Source organism: Episyrphus balteatus, chromosome 2, assembly GCF_945859705.1.
Source record: "Episyrphus balteatus chromosome 2, idEpiBalt1.1, whole genome shotgun sequence".
Classification (NCBI taxonomy): domain Eukaryota; kingdom Metazoa; phylum Arthropoda; class Insecta; order Diptera; family Syrphidae; genus Episyrphus; species Episyrphus balteatus.
Window position 1 is genome coordinate 25,979,033 of NC_079135.1, and position 16,482 is coordinate 25,995,514.

Below are 16,482 nucleotides of genomic sequence, written 5' to 3' on the forward strand. Positions count from 1 at the left end.
TTATACCTAAGAAACGGTGGGTCTTAGGAAAAAAAGTGTCATGACACTTTTTATATATAATAATCTGGTCTACAATTCTTGCATTGAAAATTTTTTGATAAGACTTACCGTTTTGCTGAAAATCGTGAAAAACCAGTTTTTGTGACCTTTTGACCCCTATAACTCTTAACGCGGACACGATATCAATGTCGATTTTTCACATCTTCATAACATCGCCGTCATTAAGCTGTATACCAAAATTCAGCCCAGTAGGAATTTTTCCGCAGATAAAACCTAAAATTACTGGACTAATTAAAAAAAGAAATTTATGATAAATATCTCAAAATGTTGCTTGTTTTTTTTTTTTTTGTGAAAGTAATGAATGGTTTTTTGAATCAAATTCCAGTTTGAGTCTTCTGATTTGGATCTAAAAAAGCAACATAATTACGGAAAAATGTACCTACATTTTTGACTATATCAGAAAAAACTTTAAAAAATAGTTTTTGTGATTTTAAAGCGAAAATAGTGATGAGTGTAGCTCAAAAACTAGACGTGATAGAATAAATCTGTAACAAAGTTCTTGCTCCCGGTAAAGTTCGAAGTTTTCAAAAAACTGCACGTGATTTTTTTTTAAATAAAATATTCGAAAAAATTGTCAGTTATCTTGAAAATGTTTATTAAATAAAATGCACGATAAGGACACATAGTGTTGTGGAACAGCGAAAGGACGTGAATTTGGCGTTATTAAGGGATTTAAAATATTGGCCAGAATTAGGTAAACTTTACATCAGTTACAGCATTTATGAAATATTTTTTCAGCAGAACAAAAAACTACATTTTTTTTAAAGATTCATTGACTGAGTATATTTTTTATGAAAAAAAAAATACAAACACTTTAAAATTCCACACTTAAATCACAAAATTTGTACGAAAAATTTGAATTACTCGTCACATCTAACATCTACCACCGATTCCATCCACCGTATGATGCGGTCTTCAATCCCCCATAACCATTATCCCAACCACTGTATCCTCCACTGTAGTATGGCGATGCAATAATTTCCGGTACAGCATACGTCTTTACCACCGGAACCGAGATATGTTCAACGATTGGTCGCAAATATGGTCGCTTCTCATGTACAATCGTTTGACTTTGATGTGACACTGCCGTTGGAATAGAATGTAAAGTATGTCCAATAACAGTGGGTTCTATTTCATATCCATAAGGAACCACAGAAGAATGCAAGTAGCTTGGGCGACCTGATGCAAAGGCCGCAACTGCCAGGACGAGAACGACCTAAAAGGATGATTTTTTTTTTGTATTCAAAGTTCTTGAATTTTGTTCTTAACTAACTCACAATTCTTAACATAATCACAGTGTGTTTCTTTATGAATCCACGATTCGAAACTGTGCCAAAATTGGCCACTACTAACCTCTTTTATAAGACGCGACCTAACCGCACCTTCTCAAGAATTCAAAGTGAATTTTTGTTGATTTTTCCTCATGAATTCTTCCAAACAATTGGACAATAACTCAGAGTTTTAATCCGACTAACTTATACGACAAGAAAAAAAAAATAAACGCATAGTTGTTCGCAAAACGTTTTGCGATTTTCCCGCAGCCTTGCGTTGTTCTAACTCTTTCTTGTATTTTGTATATAACAAAATAACATGGAACTTTTTTGGCTTCATCATGATGATGGACTTTATCGACCTAAACGCTTCCAAATCACAATTTGACTGAAATTTACATAAATGCTTGTTTCTTGGAGTTAGACTCGTTCCGATTGTTGAATCGGACCGTGACAGCGACTAACAACCATGTTTTCATCTCAAAATAAACAAACAGTATTACGTCATAAAGTATAGGAGGGGTTTGAATCTCTTTTGGGATCTAAATAGCTATCATTGCATAAAATGACGAAGCTATAATAATTTTATCTTCACTGTGATGTTATACTTTATACCTATTTACATGAAAGAAGGGTTAAGGTATAGACTTTTTCTTCCGCTTTGGCCAACAATTTGTCGCTTGAATAACCGTGGAGTCTACTTCACAAAACGTACGGAGTTTGTGAGATTTTCCATACCTGCGTGATACGTGACGGTCAGTTTATGGTGCCAATCACACCTATTGGTCCACCCACAAATTGTTTTGATGCAAGGTAATGGACGAGCTCATAGTGTACTACAGTGGTTTCAAAATATCTTCAAGACGTTCATTGGTATACCCACTCTGGACTGACCATCTAGTTAAATTCTTCATTAAAATTCAAATAGAACATGCCTAGATAGGGTTGAAGTGGAGTGTTTAGGACCGAAATGAAGTACCTTATAAAGTAAAAAAATAATAGGTAGGTACATTATCAAAAATAAAAAAAAAAAAAAAAAAAACATCATACAAATCAAAGGGGAAGTGGACGGCTTTATTGTCAATAGGAGTTGATAGGGGGCACATGGGGGCAAGACTGTTTTTTTGTTAAATGTTTTTTAAAAACTTATTATCTTTTGTTCATGATTTTGTTAATGATGATGATGATATTTCCTACAAAAAAGATCAAAATTAATGATAACACTTAATTTTAATTAAAAGATGTTTTTTATTGGTTTTTAAGACGGTTAAACACTAAAGGGGCGGTTTTGCTCCCACTTCCCCTATATAAAGCCCATTAAAGGGAAAAAAGCATAAAAACTGTTAGGTATAGCTTTAAAACGTTATCCAGCTTTCCAATACAAGAATTATCAAAATTGGTTCCCTCAGTCCAAAGTTATGAGGTAACAAACATAAAAAAAAAGACAAATTGAATACCTCCTCCTTTTTGGAAGTCGGTAAAAATAGATCGATACTAAATTTCAAAAACTCGTTTCCTGAAAAAAACAGGTTTTTGAGTTATGACAGTATGAAAGTAAATGAGCGATACGTTCTTAATAAGAAGTAAAGAAAAAAAATCAAATTATTATTAAAAACAAAGCTAAAAAAAAACTGTAGGAAATTAACCCCATTTTACGGTACTCCATCAATTTATTTTTTACTTGCTCTGTATAGGGCAAATATTGGTTTCATGTCGAAAACAAAATTCGAGGTTTTAATCAAAACTAACATTACGATGATGGGGAAGTCTGAAAAAATGGGTCTCGCAATTTCTCCGTCAGAAACTTCTTATGGAAAAAAAAAATATAGCATGATTATCAAAAAAGAATGGTTTTGAAATTTATTTTAATAAAAACAAAAAAAAAAAAACAATTTCTCAGAAAAAATCGTTTTTTGAAGTTCAAAATTTCTCAAAAATATTTGAGGCAAAATAGCACTTCTGCTTTTAGGTTCATATTTTTGAAGGATTTTTGTTTATTATGCCCCATTTACAGACCTGCTTAATATTTGCATCAACAGAATTTATAAGCAAAAATTTAATATGACCATAAAAAAAATAGTCAGTATATTCAACTTATATTTGTGTACCTATTTATTTTTTTTTTTTAACTTTATATTTTTGAAACTTAAAATACACATTTTTACCATTCTCAATAATATCACTTGGCATTTAACTACATAAATAAATTTTCACACAATGAATTAAGATTTAAAAATTTTCACTTAAGTTTTTTTTTCGCCAACTTCTTCGACTTTGAATGTGTGGTGAAGTTAGCACAAGTGTCAAAAAAAAAAATTTTTACATTTCCTTATCCAAAAAACAGTAAACTTTGAGACAAGAAAAAAATGTTTCCCTTAAATTCAATATTTAAAAATGACCTTTTTGAAGTTATACTTCTTATGGGAGGGTGGGTATGAAAATTTACTTTTTGACAAGAATGTCAAAGGGATTATGACGCGATCACCCTGGGTAGCAGGGCTGTCGTTTCACCTTTAGAGTAGGCAGTACTATAGTATTTAAAAATGCAGTACGCCGCAGTACGGCAAACATAAAACACACAACACGTTGCAAGTAACATGTTTCATGTGGCAAGTTGCATGTGGCAAGTTGTATGTGGTAAGTTGCATGTGGCAAGTTGCGTGTGGCAAGTTGTATGTGGCAAGTTGCCTGTGGCAAGTTGCCTGTAGCAAGTTGCCTGTGGCAAGTTGCATGTGGCAAGTTACATGTGGCAAGTTGCATGTGGCAAGTTGCCAGGGTTGCAAAAAGCTCACTTTTCAGCTCAGCTCACAGCTCAGCTCAAATTTGAGCTAGGTACCATAGCTTAGCTCATTTGAGCTGAGCTGAAAGTGAGCGCCCCAACTTCCAACGCCTATATATCGGAATTTTGAAGAAAGTGAAAAAAATGTTTTGATGCCAAAAGGTAGCGGGGACTCTAGCCTACATTTGGGTTCAACTCCCATCCCTGTAGGTCCACGCGTTCTCAAACCGGGAGAGCTTAAAAGTAAAAAAAAAAATTGGCACGATTGTGAAAAAATAGGCATGATGTGGCGGTTTAACATGGAAGGCGATTTTTTAAAAATCTGACAATGTGCAAAGCGTAGGCCCATGACACAAGCTATCATTTAGCATCACTCCTAAAAATTGCTCTGAAGCGGTTTAGCTTCCAGGAGCGTTCAAAGATACTGGGATTTTTCGAAAAAAAATTTTACCCCAACTTTCAAACGTGATTTTCTCGGAATTTTGAAAAAAATCGAAAAACCGGATTGTACCGGAATTTTTTTTTATGATAAAAAAAGAAATATTTTACTAAAAAAATAGAAATATATTTACTATTAAAAAAACCAAGAGAAAAGATCACGAAAAATTATCTGTCTTATTTTTAAAAATATCCATGTGTTAAAATAATTCCATTAATAACTAGAACCAAACATCTTAAGCTATGGTGTTTTATAAAAGTTTAAAATATCTTCATATTTCATTATACTTTCCAAATAAAAATCAATGTATCCTCTCACCCATCACAGCTCAGCTCAGCTTACTTTACGTTAGCTCACCCAACAGCTCAGCTCAACTATCAGCTCAGCTCAAATGAGCTGAGCTATGGTACATAGCTCAAAAGTGAGCTAGCTCAAGCTAGCGAGCTGAGCTCAGCTCACTTTTGAGCTTTATAGCAACCCTGCAAGTTGCATATTGCTACTACTAATGCTGAAGCACACACAATCCTCATAAAATTACCATATAGCATATTTTATGCGCAATTTGTTTACTTTCGTTGAGCATATACCGTACGTTCTGAACCGCACAACATGAGTAAATTTCACAGAATAAATTGAAAACTACATGGACGCAAGGAGGATGAAAGAATTAATTTATTGTTCACTTGATAAAAATGTAAAAAAACGAATTGTGGATTAATTAATTTAATAATAGATGTTAAAAATATCAAATGAAATTCATTTACATATACTGAATGAGAAGTATAACTTCAGTCGCGTGTACATGTGTACACACACTCTTTTTTATCATTACTCTCTATCGAGAGGCTCCATTGTGTACAAATTTCCACCATCTAAACGGGTGAACGAATTTTCTTCAAATTTGGTACTAATGATTTTTATAGAATTCTGAAAGTTTTTTGTTTTTGTTTTCTTAGAAATACAATTTTTTTTAAGTTATAGCTAATTACTCGAAAACGGCTCTAAGGATTTTGATTAAACTTTGCAGACGCAATATTAAAAGCAATTGAATTTTTAGTCTCAAAAAAGTCAAATAACAAAAATAATTTTCATATAACAAAATTTGTTCCCTAAATGTCGGCTCTTCCCAAATATCAACAAAATTTCCTTAAAATTTATAGAGGCAGCTCTTAAATTCTACAAGTATAGTAAACTAACATAAAAGGACTTTGAACTGCAAGAGCAGGTACGTGCGACCCAGTCGTGCATTTTATTTTTCATGTTATTCTTATAGACACTTTTAATTCTGTCTTCCTATCTCAAATATTTTTTAATTGCTAGATTTCAATAGGCTACCATTACTTCTACTTAGTTTTTGCAATAAGCCCATATTTTTTTCTACCCCTTAAAAAAACACCCTTTCACATTAAAGAAAAAAGTTATGGGCTTATTTTATTCGTGATTCTCATGACAAAGATAGCATTTGAGGTAAAATTTGTAAGAGTAGGTTGCATTTATACTAATTATCTTTTGGGACCATATCACAGATTTTTCTTATTTCCCAAAAAAAAAAAAAAAACACCCTTTCGCCAAATGAAGTTTAAATATTTTTTGAATGCTTAATAATTACGATCGACTCAGCAAATATAACCAAATTTTTTTTTAATATTTTTCTTTTTATTTATTTACATAATATATACATTCCGTCCAACTATCCGTCGTCGATCGTTTTTTTTTTTTTAAGAATTTACCATCCCCCTGAGGCGTATCCATAAGGAGATGCATAATGAAGTGGAGATGAAGCATAAGACAAATGTGGTGCAGAATAAGCCAATGGAGAGCTAACATAAGAAGTGTGCAAAACTGGAGCTGAATAGGTCTTCAAAACTGGAGCAACAATTGGTTGAACAATATGTCCGGAACTATGAACAACCGATGAGCTTTGATGTGATACAGCAGTTGGGATAGTTTTGACAATTGTTCCAACACTAGCTAGACCATGTTCATGGACGAGAGGTGATGAATACACAACTGGGGATGAATGTAATAGACCGGGACGAGCAGCAGCTACAGCAAGAAGAGCAGACAATACCACCTATAAAAATTAAAAACAAGAAATTACAGACAATTCCAAAAATACGCCAAAAGATGTTCTTTACCAATTTGAACATTTTGGTTTTGTTTGTTTTGTAAAAAAAAGGTCTGTATTGTTTGAAGAACTAACGAACTGAATGTCTTGATCAAAGAACACAACTTCTTTTATACTAAAGTTAAAGCCTAATCAAAAGCAAATTAATTCATTTCAAAGCTCGAATTTGTATAGGCATATTATCAAGACCAAACTCATAATAATGCATCAGAGAGGGGCTTTAGTTTGTGTGTAATCTGTTCCGTTCTCTGCATGCCTTGGGTATTATCGAAACAATCTGTGGTCAAAGGCGATCCGCATGAGTAGCTCCAAGTTTAAAACATATTATACATACCATAGCCATCGAGTAAAGCCTCTCACTCTATCCAATTAAAATTAATTATTATTTTTATTACCAACGAAATTACTTTCAATTCAATATCATCAAAAGTCAGTTAATTTTTGTGTGAATTGTGATTGTAACCCTGAAAATGGTCGAGTTTTATTTTTTATTGTGTGGCATTTTGTGGTAAGAAATCTTTTGTGTAACCCACAACCATTTTTTGGGTTTGACCAACAAATAACATTATGGATGGCAGAAGCTATATTTAGACGAAGATTGGACACACATGGTAGAAGGTATAATTGCGGTGAAGAAGTTTACTTAATTTTCGAATATAACCTCCAGCTGTAATAAGCCAGATTTTATTGTTCTTTGCAAAATGAGTAAAACAAAAAATCAGGTGTTTTTTTCGTATTTGAAACAAAAAAAAATAGTTTTAGTGCAGAGAAAGTTTAAAAATTGCGATTTTGGGTAGTAATATAAAATTTAAATCAAATTAAATAAATCGATTTTGATTGAATTTCAAGAGTAAAGGTACAAAAATAGCATTTTTCTGAGCCCCTTAATGCAAAAGCATTCAATTTTACATTATTTCAAAAACAACGTTTTACAAACTTTCTCTATAGTGAAAATCATTTTTTTTTTTTTTCAATTAGGTAATAAAAAAAAAAAAATTTGACCCACCCTAATGGCATTTTTTTTCCATAATTTGGTTAAATTAATAACCATGTTGATTTTTTTTTTTTTTTTTTGTTTCACAAGCAACTGTAGAAGATAACATTTGTTTAAAACTAATACGAAAAATATCCTAATAAGAAAAATGAAACATTTTTTGCACCACCCTAATTAACATTTTTACTTTCCATTTTTTTTTTCAATACTAACAATTATTAACAATAAAAAAACATCCAATCAAGAACCAAGTAAATTTCTTCGTGAGTTCTGCCTTAGTTAGGCATCAGACAAGACGTTTCTAAAAACACCCTCTTTTTACTATGGCGCATTTTTGCAATGAGTATTTTTTTTTTTTTGATGCAACATTTTTTGTCCATTTTTAAATTTTTATGCCATTGGACATATTTATGGTTTGAAACATTTTTATGCCTGGGGCATTTTTTATCTTATGAATTGTTTCTGTCCCAATGTAAAATTTCTGTATCATGGGACATTTTTTGTACAATGACTCATTTTTAGTCCAATGAGGCACATTTTATCTCGTAACCCATTTTTAGTCCCATGCCGTATTTCTTTTCCATTGGGCTTTTTTTTATATAATTTTAATGCCAAGAAGAATGTTTGGTCCCATTTCCCTTTTTTTTCCCATGTTAGATTTTTGTCTCATTTTTTCCCATTTAGCGTTTTTAACCTATCAGAGAGCATTTTTAGTGTCATGGGCCATGAAGCATGGGACCTGTCGCATTTTTTCTCCCATGAAGTTTTTTTTTAAGTTATACTTCTTATGGGAGGGTGGGTATGAAAATGCACTTTTTGACAAGAATGTCAAAGGGATTATGACGCGATCACCCTGGGTAGCAGGGCTGTCGTTTCACCTTTAGAGTAGGCAGTACTTTAAAAATGCAGTACGCCGCAGTACGGCAAACATAAAACACACAACAAGTTGCAAGTTACATGTTTCATGTGGCAAGTTGCACGTGGCAAGTTGTATGTGGCAAGTTGCATGTGGCAAGTTGTATGTGGCAAGTTGTATGTGGCAAGTTGCGTGTCGCAAGTTGCTTGTGGCAAGTTGCCAGGGTTGCATAAAGCTCACATTTCAGCTCAGCTCAAATTTGAGCTAGGTACCATAGCTCAGCTCATTTGAGCTGAGCTGAAAGTGAGCGCCCCCAACTTCCAACGCCTATATCTCGGAATTTTGAAGAAAATGAAAAAAAATTTTTTGATGCCAAAAGGTAGCGGGGAATCTAACCTACATTTGGGTACAACTCTCATCCCTGTAGGTCCACGCGTTCTCAAACGGGAAGAACTTAAAAGTAAAAAAAAAATAGGCACGATTCTGAAAAAATAGGCATGATGTGGCGGTTTAACATGGAAGGCGATTTTTTAAAAATCTGACAATGTGCAAAGCGTAGGCCCATGACACAAGCTATCATTTGGCATCACTCCCAAAAATTGCTCTAAAGCGGTTTAGCTTCCAGGAGCGTTCAAAGATTCGGGGATTTTTCAAAAAAAAAATTTACCCCAACTTTCAAACGCCATTTTCTCGGAATTGTGAAAAAAAATCGAAAAACCGGATTATACCACTATCGGGTAGCTGAGAATATAAGCTTTCATATGGCACCCCTTTCCTCTCTCTAGATCAAAGCGTTCCGACGCCTATATCGCGGAATTTTTAAGAAAATGAAAATAAAATTTTTGATGCCAAAAGGTAGCGGGGACTCTAATCTACATTTGGGTACAACTCCCATCCCTGTAGGTCCACGCGTTCTCAAACCGGGAGAACTTAAAAGAAAAAAAAAAATAGGCACGATTCTGAAAAAATAGGCATGATGTGGCGGTTTAACATGGAAGGCGATTTTTTAAAAATCTGACAATGTGCAAAGCGTAGGCCCATGACACAAGCTATCATTTGGCATCACTCCCAAAAATTACTGTCAAGCGGTTTAGCTTACAGGAGCGTTCAAAGATTCGGGGATTTTTCAAAAAAAAATTTCACCCCAACTTTCAAACGCGATTTTCTCGGAATTTTGAAAAAAATCGAAAAACCGAATTATACCACTATCTGGTAGCTGAGAATATAAGCTTTCATATGGCACCACTCCCCTGTCTCTAGATCAAAGCGTTCAGCTCCCAGAAGTTTTTTCGCGCCCCCAACTTCCAACGCCTATATCTCGGAATTTTGAAGAAAATGAAAAAAATTGTTTGATGCCAAAAGGTAGCGGGGAATCTAACCTACATTTGGGTACAACTCTCATCCCTGTAGGTCCACGCGTTCTCAAACCGGGAGAACTTAAAAGTAAAAAAAAAATAGGCACGATTCTGAAAAAATAGGCATGATGTGGCGGTTTAACATGGAAGGCGATTTTTTAAAAATCTGACAATGTGCAAAGCGTAGGCCCATGACACAAGCTATCATTTGGAATCACTCCCAAAAATTACTGTCAAGCGGTTTAGCTTACAGGAGCGTTCAAAGATTCGGGGATTTTTCAAAAAAAAATTTCACCCCAACTTTCAAACGCGATTTTCTCGGAATTTTGAAAAAAATCGAAAAACCGAATTATACCACTATCTGGTAGCTGAGAATATAAGCTTTCATATGGCACCACTCCCCTGTCTCTAGATCAAAGCGTTCAGCTCCCAGAAGTTTTTTCGCGCCCCCAACTTCCAACGCCTATATCTCGGAATTTTGAAGAAAATGAAAAAAATTGTTTGATGCCAAAAGGTAGCGGGGAATCTAACCTACATTTGGGTACAACTCTCATCCCTGTAGGTCCACGCGTTCTCAAACCGGGAGAACTTAAAAGTAAAAAAATAATAGGCACGATTCTGAAAAAATAGGCATGATGTGGCGGTTTAACATGGAAGGCGATTTTTTAAAAATCTGACAATGTGCAAAGCGTAGGCCCATGACACAAGCTATCATTTGGCATCACTCCCAAAAATTGCTCTCAAGCGGTTTAGCTTCCAGAAGCGTTCAAAGACTCGGGGATTTTTCCACAAAATAAATTGAAACCAACTTTCAAACGCGATTTTCCCGGAATTTTGAAAAAAGTCGAAAAACCGGATTGTACCGGAATTTTTTTTATGATAAAAAAAGAAATATTTTACTAAAAAAATAGAAATATATTTACTATTAAAAAACCAAGAGAAAAGATCACGAAAAATTATCGGTTTTATTTATAAAAATATCCATGTGTTAAAATAATTCCATTAATAACTAGAACCAAACATCCTAGGCTATGGTGTTTTATAAAAGTTTAAAATATCTTCATATGTCATTATACTTTCCAAATAAAAATCAATGTATCCTCTCATCCATCACAGCTCAGCTCAGCTCATTTTACCTTAGCTCACCCAACAGCTCAGCTCAGCTCAGCTCACCGACAGCTCAGCTCAACCATCAGCTCAGCTCACTTTCAGCTCAGCTCAAATGAGCTGAGCTATGGTACATAGCTCAAAAGTGAGCTAGCTCAAAATTTGAGCTGAGCTGTGAGCTGAGCTCAGATAACTTTTGAGCTTTGTAGCAACCCTGCAAGTTCCATATTGCTACTACTAGTGCTGAAGCACACACAATTCTCATAAAATTACCATATCGCACATTTTATGCGCAATTCATTTACTTTCGTTAAGCATATACCGTACGTTCTGAACCGCACAACATGAGTAAATTTCACAGAATAAATTGAAAACTACATGGACGCAAGGAGGATGAAAAAATTAATTTATTGTTCACTTGATAAAATTGTAAAAAAACGAAGTGTCGATTAATTAATTTAATAATAGAAATAAAAAATATCAAATGAAATTCATTTACATATACTGAATGAGAAGTATAACTTCAGTCGCGTGTACATGTGTACACACACTCTTTTTTTTTTTTTTTTCTCAGGGGCATTTTTCGTTAGTCCCAGGGGGCATTTTTATGCGAAAGAGCATTTTTGTCCATGTCGCATTTTTTATCTCATTTTTTGTTTTTTTTTTTTTTTTGAATTTGGAATTTTATCACAGAGAGAATTTTTTGTCCCATGGGATTTTTTTGTCCCAATGGGAATTCTTATCCCAAATAGCGTTTTATGTCTCATGGGCTATTTATTGTCCCCTGGCACGTTTTTTTTTATCTCATGGGTCATATTTTGTCCTATGTGGACGTTCGAAGGCAGATATCTGCAGACTAAAGTCTCGACACAAGTTTTGGTTTACAGATATGAGTTCACAGTCAACACGCCTATGCATTCACGTTAAAAAAAAAAACTATAATTTTTTTTTGGATTTTCGAGAAAAAATCAAGGTTAACCCCTTGACAAAAAAAAATACATTTTACAAAACTTCCTCCAAATTCAAAGAGTGAGACATCAAAAGAAAGGTCTTTTTAACCTCTTTTCATAACTGAAAACCAAAAGTTTCCTTAAGGTCTGGTTGCTAAGTTATTTGCTTCCAAATCTATTTTTTTCTTATATTCGATTTTTTCTGTGTTCAAGAATCAGTTCTCGCCAATGTTGGTTGAGTGGTCAAGAGTGTACCAACAGCTGTATCAAACCAAAGTCAGACTATCGTTCATGGTCAAGGTCAATTGTGCAACCGATCGTTGCCCAAGTGGTTAAGACTTATGCTGCTGCTGGCGCACCTCTTGTCCAAACCTACTCAGCTGGTCCAGTTATTGCTCATTCGGTTCCACTGACTTATGCCGCGCCTCTTACATACGCTGCTACTGCTGCTGCCCTATTACATGTTGCTGCTTCGTCATTATTGACCTACACCGCCACAACTAGTTGGTAAGAATTAAATTCTCACCTGTTGGTTGCAGTTAAAAAAAAAAAGTTGAAGATTTATGAATATTCTTTTGGATTTTGCTTTATGGCTTTCTGTTAAATTTATGAAGATCTTCTCTTCGGTTCATAAAAAAATTAATAATTTGTTTTGTTTTTATTCTTTTATTGTCATTTTATTCAATGTCATAATTGATTCTTTTGTTTTGTTCATAAAATGATTTCCTGGTTTTATGAAAAGAAAATTATAATTACATTTTTCGAGAAGAATGGTCAACGAATGAAATTTAAATTTATTCACTTTAATAATTTTATATGAGTAGCAAGTCTTGAATATGTAAATTGATAACTATTAAACCATCATTTAGCTTGTGATCTGTTGGAAAACAGTTGACTGGGTTTTTATTATTGGACGAACTATAAGACGTAAAGTTGTCCGGTAGTCAACCTTTTCAAACCTTTCTTTATATGAAGTGGTCCAATGAACCAAATATAATAATATTAATGGTGTCTTATATCTTTATTTACTTACAATGATGATTTTTTTTTTTTTTTTTCAATATAATTAAATTTCACCATTTTGAATTCTTATTCTTTGATACTTTTAAATATAACAGAACAGGAATTGATAAATTTGTCTTTATTTCAAAGCTAAAAATAACAATTGCATTTGTGATTTGGCTTTTATCTTGGGAAAAAGGGCGTTAATATTTTAAGTTTTTGGCTACGAATAGAAATTAATTTTGTATAAACAATTTTTTGAAAATTGCACAGGCTGGTTTAAGGAAGTCTTTTAATATCAAAGTTAAAGGTGAACTTCCATTTACGAAGAGCATTTTAGATATAAACAAAGATTTCAGTAAGAAAAATCATTTATATTTTCTTGATGGTGGATTTTTATTTTCAACATTCACTATAAACGGCTGTTTGTTAATATTAAATTAATGTTTTAAACCACTCAACTAATATTAATAATATTAATATAAAGTTAGTTGCTTTTCTTTTAAATTAATTTTTTTTAACAAAATGTTCAATGATGTTATATTAAAAAAATGTGAAACTCGTTTGTTTTCTAAACATTAATATGAATAAAACATTTTTTTAATCTTGGAGTCATACAAAATTGTTTTTTTTTTTTTTAACTCAATTTAAAAACCTCTAAAATAAAATTTGACGCTTTAATTCGTTTATTTTTTTTTTTTTTTTCATTTTAAAAATGAATTTAAAGTAGTTTTCAACCGACTTCCAAAAAGGAGAAGATTGTCAATACGTCAGTATTTTTTTTATGTTTGTTACCTCATCGCTTTGAACTGAACGTTCGGAATATAGAATCCATGAAAAACTATAAATCCCATATTACGATCCATAGAAGTCGGTTTTGTTTTTTTAATAAAAATTATTATTATACATATGTGTCCAAAATTGAAAAAAAAAATCAATATCGCCTTTTCCAAAAATTGATTTTTCAAAAAAAAAAAAAAAAAATATTTATTTATTTTAATCTAAAAATATTTTTTTTTTTTGAAAACTTTCATTTTGCTTTATTAACCCTCTGTAGGCAAACCTCTTTTTTGTGACGCGATAGGCACACAGGTGCGAATTTGGTTTATACTTTTTCATGTCGCTAGAACTTTTTTTGAAAAATCGCAATTTTTTTTATTTTTGTCCTGCCAAATTGCTCCCGTGTGCCGACAGAGGGTTAAATGTAGTTGTAAAATAGATTTCATTAAAATTGAACTATAGTCATTTGAGAGATAATCAGAAATTAAAAAACCGTTCTATGAGAGGTACCGTTATTTATGATTGTTGCATGAAAACTTGTCCGCCTGATAGATGCTGAATTTAAAGATAAAATCTCTTGACAGTAAAACTAACCATTACGACATTTGATAAATTAAAGTTTGGAAAAAAAAAAAATGTAATGCCAATTTAAAACATGGTGTAAGTGTTATTTTTTAAAATTCCAATTTAAAACATGGCCTACGTGTTATTTCTTTTAAAATGATCGGTCATCAAACATTAAAATGGTAAATAATAAAATATTATAATAAAATAGACTTTTTATTTGCACTTCCTCAATTTTTTTGATCAGAAAAAATCAATATGGAAGCAATATGTACCACGATAAAAAAAATCAATTTAATCTTCTTACCCAAACACATTCCGTAATTATTTGTCTTATACACTTACGGAAGTCAACAGTAATTCTCTATATATTTTTCAATTGTTTAAATTTTTTAACAAATACAAACCAATGTACCAAGTTATGCTTAACAATGTAAATTCATTATTTTGCTTACACATTGATAATGTATTCGCTCGCTTTTTTTCAAACAAAAGAGTTGACAAACGAACTTTATTTTGAAATATGTCTTTTTATCTAGTAGCCGTTCTTAAAAAAAAAAGATACAATTGTCAATTGTTGGCTTTTAAATTAGCTAATATAGATAGCTACTAAAAATATGTTCATATTATATCTACCAACCGAATTATAAAAAATTGTCGTATTCGACAAAGAATTTACATCCGCGTCGTTGTTCTTAAAATGTACCTACGCATTCACAATGAATTTTTTTTTTTCTTTGTTCTAATCACGAATTGTAATTCCGTATCGCAAGTGCTACAGTACTACAATTGAAGGCTAACACCAATAAGTCTTTTTTTATTTTCACCGTCTCAACTACCTATTCAAATCGAAAAGTCATTAGAATAAAAAGCCGGAAATACACAGAATAGGTATAATTAGCATCAAAATTTTATTGGAGACAGTTCTGGTTTTTATTTAAATCATTGCAGCTAAGATACGGTTTTATTATGTACATAATGCTTGTAGGAATATTGGGTAAAAGGGAAGTAGATTTCATGTCCAACTACCCGATCAGGAACATTATTGGAATTACCATGCGCTGGCGTATGCAACTGGAGCAGCAGCAGCGTAACTGATGTGAGCTGGAGCAGCGGCATAGCTGATATGAGCTGGAGCAGCGGCATAACTGATGTGTGCTGGAGCAACAGCAGAATAAGAGCTCACAACTGGGGCAGCAGCAGCATAGGTTTGGACCAATGGAGCATGGACTGGAGCAGCAGCGTAGGTCTTGACAACTGGGGCAACAATTGGTTCAACAACATTGGCTGAGTTGTGGACAACAGTTGAGCTTTGATGGGAGACAGCAGTTGGGACACTCTTGACCACGTTACCGACATGAGCTACACCATGTTCTTGGACAATTGGAGAAGAGTATACAACTGGGGATCCAATGAGTCCTGGACGGGCAGCAGCTACAGCAAGGAGAACAGACAACACCACCTAAAATTAAAGTAAGATGAAATTGTCAAAATTGTGTTAAGGTGGGATATTTTGTAGGCAAAACTTACCAACTTGAACATTTTGATTGATTTTTTTGAAAAGGAGGTCTGTGTTGACTTGAAATTCAAAGAGAATGAACTGATACCAATTTCTTGAGAAATGTTGCTATTTATACAAAAAAAAGACCCCTGAGTTAAGTACTTACGCTTGCGTACTTTACATAATCTCATTACTGTCTATGAAGTCTTGTGTTGAAATCTACAATTGCTTTTGTATTTGACAAAAAAAAAAAAACAAGATTTGGTGTTTCTGGTTATGGGGCGTGGATTGTTGTGAATAAGTATATCAATTGACCATGATTTATTATTTTTTTCTCATTTTTCTTTGACATGTGTAGTGTAGGGTAACTTCGGGCATTATGGCGCACCGGGCATTATGGCGCACCTCTCAACTACCATACTTCCAATACTCGCATTTAAATAAAACCAATGCAGAAACTTTGGCCTTCGTCGAACACTAGCCTTGTGAGGACCGCAGGTCATTGCTATTATTTTTGTGCCAAACAAAAAAGAAAACAAAAAAAATATACCGGTTCTGGGTTCCTATATAATATCGCTTTGTTTTTGTTTGTGTGTATCTCGGTAAGTATACAGTACACGTGTTTGTTGTAAAGAGTGAAATGCAGAGTACAGTTTTGGTTTGGTTATATCACTTTTTATATTTTAAATGAAGTAA

General features: G+C 33.2%; 3 protein-coding genes across 3 annotated transcripts; all 3 read right to left on the reverse strand.

The window, feature by feature from the left end:
• Window positions 1–940: 940 nt before the first annotated feature.
• Window positions 941–1,349, reverse strand: LOC129909337 (uncharacterized). The gene is made up of 2 exons (XM_055986423.1): window positions 1,338–1,349; window positions 941–1,276 (listed from the first exon to the last, which is right to left on the reverse strand). The coding sequence occupies exons 1-2, from the start codon at window positions 1,347–1,349 to the stop codon at window positions 941–943; spliced, it is 348 nt and encodes a 115-aa protein (XP_055842398.1).
• Window positions 1,350–6,275: 4,926 nt separating this feature from the next.
• LOC129909338 (retinin-like) lies at window positions 6,276–6,699 on the reverse strand. Its single transcript, XM_055986424.1, has 2 exons — window positions 6,688–6,699; window positions 6,276–6,623 (listed from the first exon to the last, which is right to left on the reverse strand). Exons 1-2 carry the CDS (start codon window positions 6,697–6,699, stop codon window positions 6,276–6,278), a joined length of 360 nt encoding a protein of 119 aa, XP_055842399.1.
• Window positions 6,700–15,193: 8,494 nt separating this feature from the next.
• LOC129912333 (pupal cuticle protein G1A-like) lies at window positions 15,194–15,921 on the reverse strand. Its single transcript, XM_055990546.1, has 2 exons — window positions 15,816–15,921; window positions 15,194–15,747 (listed from the first exon to the last, which is right to left on the reverse strand). Exons 1-2 carry the CDS (start codon window positions 15,825–15,827, stop codon window positions 15,337–15,339), a joined length of 423 nt encoding a protein of 140 aa, XP_055846521.1. The 5' UTR covers window positions 15,828–15,921; the 3' UTR covers window positions 15,194–15,336.
• Window positions 15,922–16,482: the final 561 nt, after the last annotated feature.